Source organism: Podarcis erhardii (genome assembly GCF_964252035.2).
Source record: "Podarcis erhardii genome assembly, chromosome: 3".
In the NCBI taxonomy this organism is placed as follows: domain Eukaryota; kingdom Metazoa; phylum Chordata; class Lepidosauria; order Squamata; family Lacertidae; genus Podarcis; species Podarcis erhardii.
Genome location: NC_138507.1, coordinates 67,089,779 through 67,101,974, shown reverse-complemented (window position 1 = coordinate 67,101,974; position 12,196 = coordinate 67,089,779). Strand labels below are relative to the sequence as shown.

Here is a 12,196-nt window from a genome sequence, read left to right as displayed (position 1 = left end):
CATCAACAGTAACCATATATACTGTTCCATTTATAGCAAACAGATAAATTAAAACAAAAGCTACTGTTAGTACTACTTATTTAAATCCTCATGTGACTTTTTGAAAACTTGTATCAGTACTAGTATCAGTCAAATACACTAGAACAACTAAAAATCTGCACTTAAAAGCAGCTGGTCAGTCAAAATCAGTATGTAAAGTTTCACCCTGAAGATTGTCAGGTTATGGCACTGTAGTGATGGGAAAAACTATAAATAATATGGGTTGCAAACATGGTTGGCATAAAGAACAGAGGCTGAAACAAATTTGGTGAGATTTTGTACTACCATCTATAATGAAAATAAATAAAACTTCATTTCTTAGCTATAAGGAGTGCAGACATATGCCTTTTAAAAGTGTGATTTTATTAATGGACAAGATAAGAAATAGGCATATAAGAGGCTGTGGCTCAGCAGCAGGAGCAGGTGTGCTCAGGCAGAAAAAGTTTCTAACATTCAGAGGTATCTCCAAATTCAGCAAGCAATTTGGGTATATTAAACCAACATAAAAACACCAAAACATTTACACAATGACTGTGAAACTTAAGTTATTTGGACTTAAGTTTCTCAATCATTGTGTAAATGTGTAAATATTTGGACTTTCTAACAACAGGATGAACTTGCTGCATGTTTTCTTTGCAACACAAACAGTTTGTTCGGGGCCTCTCTAGAGATATCAACTATTAGTAAGGGAGTGAAGAATGAAAACATAGACTATTTCAAAAACACTGGGCCTAACCCAGTTCACCTTGGATACAACACCACACACAAGATTCCCATCGGGCTCAGAAAGCCCCATTTCTTCTAAGGGTTTGCACACAGGGGCTGTTGCAAGAAATGAAAGGTCCATGCATGGATATTGTGCCCCCAACTTGACTTCTGCACATGTGCTCTACAACTTGTATATGCTCCAGAACACAAGTAACCCTTTTTAGTTACTTACAGAGAAATAAGGTTGGATGAGGATATGGGAGGAGCACATGTGCTTCCCTTTCCTTATATAGCCTACACATATAAGCACTTAGGTGAAGGCAGGAAAAACAGAGTCATATTGGACAATACAGGCAACCTATGCATGTTGGTACAGTACCTGCAGTGGAGCTAGATTGAACAAAGAATCTGTAACATTACTGATTATGAGTGGACCAGGCGGTGAGGGCCGCTCTATCCAGGCACCTGCTCTTCTCCAACAGGTGGTCATTACTATCAAAGCTGGAAATGCCAATCATTTGTTTGGGGGAGGGCATCCCCAATTAAGGAACCTGGGATCAAAGTGTTAAATTAATAAAGTGATGTTTTGTTCTATAGGAAAGGGCTCAAGATACCAATTTCCTTTTGTGTGTCCCATAGTCCTGGGTAATCTTCCATGTCATTATAGGCATCTACTTACCATCTGTTATGACTGCTTCTCCCTGCTCCTTTTTCAGCTCTTCTGGCTTAAGGCTGAGCTCCACTTGTTCTTCCGTAATTCCATTAATAATGGATATCTGTCCATTCTTCTGTAAAAGCTGCACAGGCCAAGGGAGAGATTGGAGGAAGAAAGAAAGCAACAACTTTTGTAAGTCAAACCTTGTGCTGGAGGGGCGGAAATCACAATTACTTATTTTCTTCATAGAGATGAACGTGCTTTATCATTTATAAAATACATTATGTGCTACAGGCTGTTTTAAAATATTGTCGACCCACATTTCAGCATAAACTGCATTTTTTTAACAAAAGTGTAACGCTAGACATCTCTAAAATCTTTAAAAAGTAAGAAATACAGGATAGCAGAATCAAGCACAGATCAACTTGCTCAAAATAAAACATCAGGGGTCAACTCTCAGGATGAAATTTGTGGGGAGTACTATGTGCAGTTAGTATTTATACTCTTTACCTTATTGGTATTCAGGCCAAATATGGGGCTTGATAGCTTTAGATAATGGTGGGATGGGTGTCATAAACATTCCTTGTGTCTCTCTGACTTCTATACCACCATACAAAGAATTACATGATACAAGGTAAAAAGACAGATCCTTGATCTACAAATCAAGAATTTATTTAAAGGTTTAGGCTATTCCTCAAAGAAAGCACCAGGTAAAATAAACAAGAGTACACAATAAGTCATTATCTATGACGACTCTACAATGATACAACTGTAACCATAGGCAAGCCAGCTATATGCAAAAATTTAAAAACTGTCAGAATATATTGTTTATCTTCTTACTGTGGAAAAAAAATCACAAAGTAAAAGTTATGACAGCATATTTACTTCTCTAAATATTTTTGGATTAATGATGCACAGACTCTTTCGGAAAGGTACATTCTCCCACAGCACTAACTTTGTGGGTCAATTCAATCTGTCCCACTGCATTAGCACCTCAGAACTACTTATTTTACTTTGCACTCACATTAACTGCCTCATTTCTCAGAAAGATCTGTTCTGCAATTTAATCCAATTATGTCAACTATATAAAAGCAGTGTTCTCAATTCCATTTGGAATGACTCAACTCAGTCAGATTCAAAGCAGTTGTTTTGGAACATGGCTGAGAAGCACAAAAACTTAGCTAAGAACACGCAAATGAGGAATACAGGAAATAGCACTATGTCAGTTTGATATTATTTATTCATTTATTGACATTTTCTGCTACCTTTGTTGAGGAGAGGTCATACTATATTTAATCCTAACAAAACCAAAGGCTTATCCAAAGTCGCTCACTTAGCTTCATGGGGGAAACATGGATTTGCATAACATCATTAAAAATGCATGCTGCATGAGCCAGCAATTCATTTACTGCTCACTTGACCTCTATGTACTCTTTAACATTTGTGTACTTGGGTAACTTATTTTCACACCAAGGATCACTGTCTGAAATTTTCATCCTCCCAACACAAAGAACACATTGCTTAAGGTTCTTTGCTTGATGTTTGTTTACACTGCAATAGTCTGTTCAACACTGTTTTTTGCAGCCATCCAGACAGGCAGTTATGGGAAGCAGTGCACTGGCATTTAGATGCATGTGCACTAGAGTCAAAACGCAACTTCTAGAAACTTGACCAAGGACTGGAATGAGAAGAATTCTAGTATATGTGCACACACTAATGAGATATATCGCCCAAAGGCAAAATAGGGATACTTGTTTTAACAAGAAAATAAAGTAAAAACAGGGACCGACTTTGGTGAGGATGGCTGAAAGCTTTGAGGTTGCTACCAGATGACGTGTTTCTTGAAAATTCATCCCAGGTTACATGATGCGGGGGGGGGGGGGGGTTACATGATGTCAGCTGTTTACTAAGCACCGGTTCTGATTTGTTTGCAGGGAGGGTATACAAGGCTGCATCATGCAAGTACTTATCCCACATTCTCCAAAGTGTTTTCCTGTCACTTTCTTTACTGGAAAAAGTCTGATTCTTTTTTTTCCCCTTTTGCCAAATACACTTTAATTGTACAACCTGAGTTTGCCGGTGTGCAACTGAATGTAATCCACAAAAGAACAACAGTTTAGAAATGCCCAGAGGTCCAGGGTTATTCCTTCCATATTCATACAATACATAAAAACTATGGGTGGAACCCAATTGATGCTCTTGGGCTCACAGAAGAGCTTTCAATGTAGTGAAGGCATCTGTTAACAGAAGATGAGAGGATTTTTGCCTATTCTGCCTGCAGGCCCTAAAGCCATCTTCCACCTTGCACCAAGCGGATTCCACCCTATTATTTTCTAAAGGGAAAACTGATGAAACAATTGGCTTTAAAACACACAAACAATGAATTGTATTCAAATGGGTTGCATCCTTCTAAGAATGGAAGGGAAACTAATGTCTGCTGACTTTCCATTCCGCCTTTGTTCCCCTCAACTTACCATCTCCTCAAATATAGCATTCAGAAACTCAGTATTAGCATGCTGATGAATGTAGCAAGCTTTGCCCATTATTCTCAGAGAATCCAGCAGATATAGCTATGTCTTCCTCCACTTCTAATCACCATCATTCCCAACATTCCTCATGCCAGACCCAGGATCATTCCAAGGATTCCACATACCAGGCCCAAATGCATTAGTGCTAATTTTGCCTCCTTGTCTTAATCCTTCTACATCAGTTCTACTACAGATTCCTAAAATAAGCTAGATCCAGCTGTCTGAACAACTGATTAAACTAAATGGCATACTGAAATATTTTTCCACACAGTTAAAACGTCTGTATTGATAGATTACTCAGCTGCACCATACCCTGTAAGATTTGAAAATCCTTATGTGACATTGTAGTAACCATTTCAGTATTGATTATATCACCCTAAGTTATAGACTGAAAGCAGTTCAGCAGCAATGGAAAGAGCAAAATAACGGCGAGAGTCTTCAAACTCAGACATTATTTTTAAAAGCAACAAAAAAATAACAGGAGAGAGAGCCTTTCCGCATGAGCCAAAAAAATCTAACACTAATCAAATCCAACCATTTCCCATAAAAATCAATCCATTGCAAGCAAGTAGTTAGCCTCCATACGGTCACTATAAAGATTTTACTGGTAAGAAAAAAACAGAAGTGCTTCAAGATCAAATGAGCCCAATCTAAACAAAATCACACATTTCCTCACATTCTTGCCAGTTTTGCTTGCTGCAGCAGGCATTAGGAAGAAGATGGGAGAGCAAGAGGCGAAAGGGTTGAATACCCCCTGCTCTCTCAAAGCTCTGGCAGTGGTGGCTGGGCAGTCCCAATTCTAAATCCACACCAAATAACTATCCTAGTTTAATAGTGAACTAAAAGAGCAACCTGAATAATATATCTCCATATTAGCTACCCAGGCGCAAGTGCATAGTTCAAGTGAGAAAAAGGGCAACCACACCAATCCACTGTTTGGGGGTATTATTTACTGGGTTTTTATATATTGTTTAAATTTTATTACAGTTTAATCAATGATTATATTTTATATGTTTATATGTGTATTGTTTTTATTTGTGTAAGCCACCTTGAATCCCGGTCCAGGAAAAAGGTGGGATATAAATAAATATAACAACAACAATAATAATATGACAGACACAATCCAGCTCCCCTTGCCTTTCTTAGGGGCAACTGCATCAGTAAAATGTTCAGGAGTCATGTGGATGATTGGTCTCTATTCAGATTCCTCTTGTAAGTCACTTTGATTTACTTTTGCTTAAAAAGTGGTTAGTAAGTTTGATAAATAATAACAAGGCAATTGTAGTTCTACGTGGACAAACCTTCAATGTTAATGAAAACAGTAATAGTTATTGATTTTCTTTCTTTTTTAAATTAACAAGCATTTCAGATAGTTCTAAATCCCTTAGCTCAGAAGTGGATACAATATATAATTACTGTATGGTTATCAAGGGTATTGATAGTTATTCTGGTGGTGATTACAAAGATTTCAAGGAGCTACCGTATTTTTCGTCCTATAGGACGCTCCGTCCCATAGGACGCACCTAGTTTTTTGGGGGGGAAATAAAGGAAAACTTTTTTTCCTTTATTTCCCCCCCAAAAGCAGGTCGGGGAAACCGAACCAGGTCGAGGAACGGCGCTGCGCCTCCCTGCTGTCCCCCGAGCTTGTGGGGCTGGCCGATGTCTGCCTCAGGCGGCAGGCTGCTATCCGCAGCGTGGGGAGCCCTGCGGGGAACTCCTGCAGGGCTCCCCATGCTGCGGATGTCTGTCCGGCGCGCGGGGCACTCTGCTTTAGGGCACCCCGCGCACCGGGCGGCAGGCTGCTATCCGCAGCGTGGGGAGCCCTGCGGGGAACTCCTGCAGGGCTCCCCACGCTGCGGATGTCTGCCCGGCGTGCGGAGCGCTCTGCTTCAGGGCGCCCCGCCCGCTGGGTGGCAGGCTGCTATCCGCAGCGTGGGGAGCCATGCGGAGAACTCCCGCAGGGCTGCCTAGGCTGCAGATGTGTTCCCGAAGCACCAGGCGCTCTGCTTTCAGCGCGCCCGGCGTTCCGGGAAGTAGGCTACTATCCGCAGCCTAGACAGCCCTGTGGGAACTCCCGCAGGGCTGCCTAGGCTGCGGATGTCTTCCTGAAGCCTGGAGAGCGAGAGGGGTCGGTGCGCACCGACCCCTCTCGCTCTCCAAGCTTCAGCGAAAGCCTGCATTTGCCCCATAGGACGCACCCAGATTTCCCCTTCATTTTTGGAGGGGAAAAAGTGCGTCCTATAGGGCGAAAAATACGGTAAATACAGCCAACAGATATACACATCAGCACGCCCAAAAACCAGTTAGAGAGCATCCGCTACCTTTTGTGAGTGCTCAGTCACTGAATCACCCTGGTGAGATCACCCAGGCAACTGTTTTCATTACAGAGGGGATAATTGTTTTCAAGCACTCAAATTGTTGGCCCAAGTTCCTGGTAATCTGCAAAAATCTGCCTATTGGATGGTGTTTTTAGTCTGACATATCTCAGAAGGTTCCTTACCCATGCTTTTGTGAATGCCCTGCAAATATAAAATCATCACACTCAACACAGAAGGCTGTTGATGTTGGATGTTATATGCTCAATCTTTTTAGGATTCAGCCACAAAACTTGCACAATTAAACAATGGGAAAGTAACATTTAATATGCCTGGCACTAATAAAGCACAAGAGGAAGAGTTTTAACCCCATGGGAAAAGACCCATGCAATTTTTCTTTGGCAGCTTCAGTCACCACAAAATAAAAAAAATCTAGTACCAATACAATTAAAAAAAAAGTTTGTCATATATCAGAGCATATTTTTAAAGAGCACAGGATGCTCTTAATATGGTTCACAGTCCAGAACAGCCAACCCTTTTGCTTGTAAACTGATTTGAAGTATCAGCTCTGCCTAGAAGTCTCCATTTTTCTGTAGGATATAAAGCAATAGAATTGATGCCCCCAAGACTGGTGAAACAACATTTTGCCATAAAATAAAAGCAATGAAATTAAGCAGTTAAGCAATAAAAATGATGCATCAGATGTCAAGGAAACAAACAACTACCTGACTTTCAGAAGACAACTGAATGTAGCCGTTTAGGGAAGTTTTTAATGTTTTGAGGTTTTATTCTGCTTTAGTGTTCTGTTGGGAGCCATCCAGAGTGGCTGGGGAAACCCAGCCAGATGGGCGGGGTATAAATAATGATGATGATGATGATGATGATGATGCAAGTTTCAGGTGAGGTGCTATCAGAACTATATTAAAGCACACAAAAAGATTCCTCAACGTGTATCAGTTTGGCAAGTCAAGAGAGTTAAGTACAAACCTGAAATTGCATCCCCCTTCCATGCTGCCTAGTTCTTCCAGCCCTCCTAAGAGAAATGTGGGACATACTTCTACATAATCTTCACTATTGGGGCATGCTCTTAGAATTACTCTTCCAATGCTAATTTGTCAGTCAGTCAGTCAGTCAGTCAGTCAGTTTTATTGCACTTAGCCAAAGGATGCCGCAATGTACACAGAATTATTTGACAATTAAAAGAAAATATACTGAATTGATAAAAAAGACTGAAAACATTTATATTATTAAAACATTACGTACTCTAAACAGAGCTATAAAAGTACCCCCATGTACAAATAAAAACCAATGCTAGTTTGCCTCTATCTGGTTCCTACACACGGATGTGTGTAGGAGCCAGGTAGAGGCAAAGTAGCATTGGAAGAGTGATTCTAAGATCCTCAAATCTACATATTACTTCCTGATTGAGCTGGTCTTGCAACAGGGAGAGGCCCACCAGCTTGCTCTCCCATTTAGCAACCTCAGTGAAACTGGTATATTTTCTTTAAGCTTAACTAAGCACTAGTCCAACCACATCTAGAGTATTCATGTCCAGTTCCGGACACCACATCTGAAGAAAGATATAAACAAATTGGAATATGTTCAGAAGAGAACAATGAATACAGTATGGTCAACATTACGGAAAGCAGGTCCTAGGAGGAAAGGCTGGAGGAACTGAGTATATTTAGTCAAGCGAAGAGAAGACTGAAGGGAACATGATTGATTTTAGTTCAATATTTCTCTTACTTGCTTTTATTTCTTATGTGTCAACATTTTGCTCTTAGCTATTTGCTGATTTCTCTCTGGATCAGATTCTGAGTTTTGGATCTGGTTCTAACTAGTATCTAGAGTAGTGGTTCCGAACCTGGGGGCCAAAGAATTATCCCAAGAAGGTCTGTGAAGCCCTGTGCTGAAGCTTACTTTTAAACAGAAAGTTGGTGAAGAAAGAAAGCTGTGGCAGGATTATCCCTGCACGCTTAGGTGCATGTTCAGGTTGCTTCTGTCTGCCAGCACTAAGCACTTTCTTCCTCCTGTGCTGGGGATAGCTGCAGGCTGGAAAAAATGGGTGAGGAGGACTGGTGGAGATATCACCACATGTTCAGGCAAATGCTGCCTATTAGATAGAGGCAAGCATCTCCTTTGCCCCATATGCTGGTGCTTGCTTTAAAAAAAAAAAAAGTTTGGGGGAAGAAGAAAGGAGCAGCAGGAGTATTCATTATACATGTTGATTAAGTATTTGGTCAATTAACAGAACCTAAAATTAAAACAATCAGCATGTGGGGGTCATGAGATTAAAAAGGGGTCCTCATAAACATTGGAACCACCTAGGACAGAGATTTTCAAACTTTTGGGTCCACAGCTCCCTTGACCAACTACATTCTTTCTGCAGCTCCCCTGTGGGACTCAGGAACCCAGTTATGTCACCCCTTGCCTGCAGAGCTGGCAGCTTGCCACCCTTTTTTGAATACCCTTGTGGAGTGTTCCCTCAGCTTCCTCTCCATTCCCTTCTCCTTGGGAGTCCTCTGGGCAGCAGCCGCCGCCCTTGGTGTCTGAACTGCCCCCTTGCCCCATCCTGAGGTGCCTCCTCACGCTGTCCCACAGGGGCTTGGGACTTGTCTGTCCATTCCCAGCAGCAAGGAATGCTGGACTGGCTGGTTGAGTCCACTTACTTGCTCTGAGCCCACATCAGCTCCTGGTAACCAGCACCCCCTGGCCAGCCCCAGAGGCACTATTTGCCTGTAGAGCTTGTAGCCAGGGCTGCTGCACCAACAGCCACACAAGCCTTTGGGAGGCAGAGACATGAGAGAGCATCAAAGGAGAGAGATCTCAATAGATCCCAAAGAATTGGAAAATCTGGTACCATCTAATGTTTTAAAATTATTGTGGAACGTTGGTAAAAGCATAGTTCTTCTTTGTTAGGGATTCTTTTAGAAAGGAAAACAGAGTGAAATCCACATACGTACAACTTTAATTTTGGTGGGATCAGGATTTTCTCCAAAGTAGCTGGAGGACAAGACACTCATTATTTCAGAGTTGTACATGTGTAGATTTCAATCTGTCAATATTTTTGAAGAACTGTTAACCCACAAAGAAGCTTGGGGTGGGGGAAAAGAAAATAAGTGTTTCGAAATACTCTTTATTTTTTGTGGCATTAAGAAGCATTTTTCAGAGTCTGGCAACTATGTGAAAGTTTACTTTAGAACTAGTGAGCAGGAAGTGAAGCTAGGAATCATTTGAAAAGGGTATTAAAAATAAGGTTTCATATCACAAAATGAAATAAATCTATAATCCCAATAATATTTCTACAGCAATATGCAGATTCCATTTCTGTATTAAGATAATGAAACAAATTAACACTAGGGCACCTTATCCCATCTTTATTACTATAGCCTAAACTCTTGATGGTAATAATCAGGAGAGACCACTTCCTATATGCCATCTAGTGCCAATTCACAAATGTACGAAACTTGCACAATTAGAAACGTAGGAAGCAGGGGTAGCTAAACATTTTGACTCAGATGGTTGCATTGTCTTTGGAGCAAACTCTCTGGGGCTGGCCACTTCTGAAAATGGACAAGCATGCAGTTAAACACTATCATGACAGGCCCTGACCCAACATTGGCCAACAAATCCTCTGAAGACCTGGTTCGCATGATTTTCAACCCAGGTGACAGAGCCTCCAACACTAGCCCTGAAATGTCCACCTCCAAGGAATACCCTAGAAGGACCCTCTGGGTAGGTTCCTGACTTACCTCTAGCATAGGAACCACTGGCTGAGTTAGATGTTGAGTCACATCCAACCCTTGAGAGCAGAAATGCCAGAAAGTCCAAGCTCAGGCAGCTGGTTGATGATGAGAGTGCACATCTGAGAGTCCAATGTCATCATGTGACTGTTGAGGAAGCAGCTGCTTGTAAGTAACAACACTCCTCTCAAGGGTAAAAACACTTTACTCAAGGGTAAAGACTCGTACAGCAGACTCAAGAACTTGCAGTAGGTGTTGGAGGTGATCTGAGAGACCATGTTATACACTTGTACCTCTGGTTACGAACTTAATTAGTTCTAAAGGTCCGTTCTTAACCTCAAACTGTTCTTATCCTGAGGTACCACTTTAGTTAATGGGGCATCCTGCTGCCGCCGAGCCGCCAGTGCACGATTTCTGTTTTCATCCTGGGGCAAAGTTCTCAACCCGAGGTACTACTTCTGGGTTAGCGGAGTCTGTAACCCAAAGTGTTTGTAACCCGAAGTGTTTGTAACCAGAGGTGTTTGTAACCAGAGGTACCACTGTACCAGGCTTCAGTTGGAACCTGCTAGTTACTGGAAACAATGCAGGTCATCTAGTTTCTTACACCTGAATCTGACTCCTTTGTCTTGCCATGCTTTTTTCTGGATCTCCTCAGTTGTTCATTCTTGCCTATTGATTCTACTCCTGAGTTATGTTTAAAAGGAACAAATAAGTACGGCTGCAACCTTCCTGTTCACAGCACAAATCCAAGGTGGCTTTAGCACTGAAAATACAATCCTCTTCTCTTAGCATTGTTCAAAGATATGTTGACCTCATACTCATGTCTGCCAGAATTGATAACTTTCCCATTTTTTCTTTTTAAATTGGCACTCTACATTCTTAACAAGTTTAGCTAGTGCAGTACAAGGAAACGAGGGTGTCAAGTTTTGGTTTCTTTTTCCAAGCTAATGCCTCTGTAACAGCAGGAGTACACACACATGTGCAACCCATCTACTAGGAATCATATTTTTATCGTTTCAGTTTGTCTTTTAGTAAAATGCATTTCCAACTGAATTGCAGAGCTGGACTTGAGTAGCATTGTTTTACCTTCAATTTTTATAATGTTTCAAATATCCCATATTACATTTCCTTTCCTGTCTAGTAAAGAATAGCACTTGCCAGGTGAACCTAATGTCAAACAAGCAATATAATATTGCACTCTCTTTTCTTTGTAAATTTATAGATGACAGCTTTGGGATTCAGGCAGGGCAACAGAATTCTACCTACTTTGTGGTATAAAAGTATTGTTTCAATAGCTTTTAAAATGAAATAGTCCATCCATTATAAGTTTTATTAATGTGTAATGTTTTATTATGTTTTTATATATGTTGGAAGCCGCCCAGAGTGGCTGGGGTGGCCCAATCAGATGGCCGGGTACAAATAAAAGAATCATAATCATAATAATTCATTTTTATAACTATATTCTCAAATATGAACTCTTAATACTATGCAAAAGTTTTACTGCATGGTATACTGTATTCTGAACATGCTAAATTCTCATTTCTGACATTCAAAATGTTCCTGATAGGATGTCTCTTAGTTAGGAAAGGCCTTGTTGTAATTAGACCACAGGTGTGGTAAAACATCACTTAATTTATCACATGGAAAAATAATGATTCTATAAGGCAAATATTTTAAAATGTAACACATTATTTAATCTTGTTTTTGAGAATTGGTGTGTAGTGCTAAACATATGATTTATGATTCTGCAGTCTCTCCCACTTTTTACCTGTGACAAACTGCAACCTGAATGAAATTATGCACTACAGATAATTCACAACTTTCCTGAGTTTAACATGTATGATTTCAACATTAAGTAGTTGAAAGCTAGATGGTTGAAACTGCACATGGTTGAAACACATGGAAGGCAGAGTTTAAAAGCTCTTTTTGTGCATCTAGTTGACACAATAAAGCCACCAGAAGTCCATGTGCAATGCTCAGACATCTCTCCAGTTTTGCAAAAGGAAGCAACAGAATGACTGACAGCTATCCAAAGTTAGGCCAGGAAGGAGCAGACACACTGTCATACCCTAGACTCCACTGGTTGTGTTGGCCAGAATACAAGGTGGAGGTGGGTTTTTTCATATTTGTGCTATGGCAGCTCCCATCTGGCATAGATGAGTGATGTAAGGATTGGGCCCTTGGGAGATCTGCAGGCACAGCTGCGAC

At 40.8% G+C, this 12,196-nt stretch overlaps 1 protein-coding gene across 2 annotated transcripts in view; it reads right to left on the bottom strand.

Moving 5' to 3' along the window:
• The window catches only part of AKAP12 (A-kinase anchoring protein 12), a 63,969-nt gene that overhangs the window by 28,459 nt on the left and 23,314 nt on the right, over nucleotides 1–12,196 (bottom strand). For both annotated transcript variants that reach the window (XM_081854294.1, XM_081854293.1), the window contains exon 2: nucleotides 1,427–1,544. In XM_081854294.1, coding sequence (XP_081710420.1) covers nucleotides 1,427–1,544 — 118 coding nt within the window. The remainder of the gene's footprint in view (nucleotides 1–1,426; nucleotides 1,545–12,196) is intronic.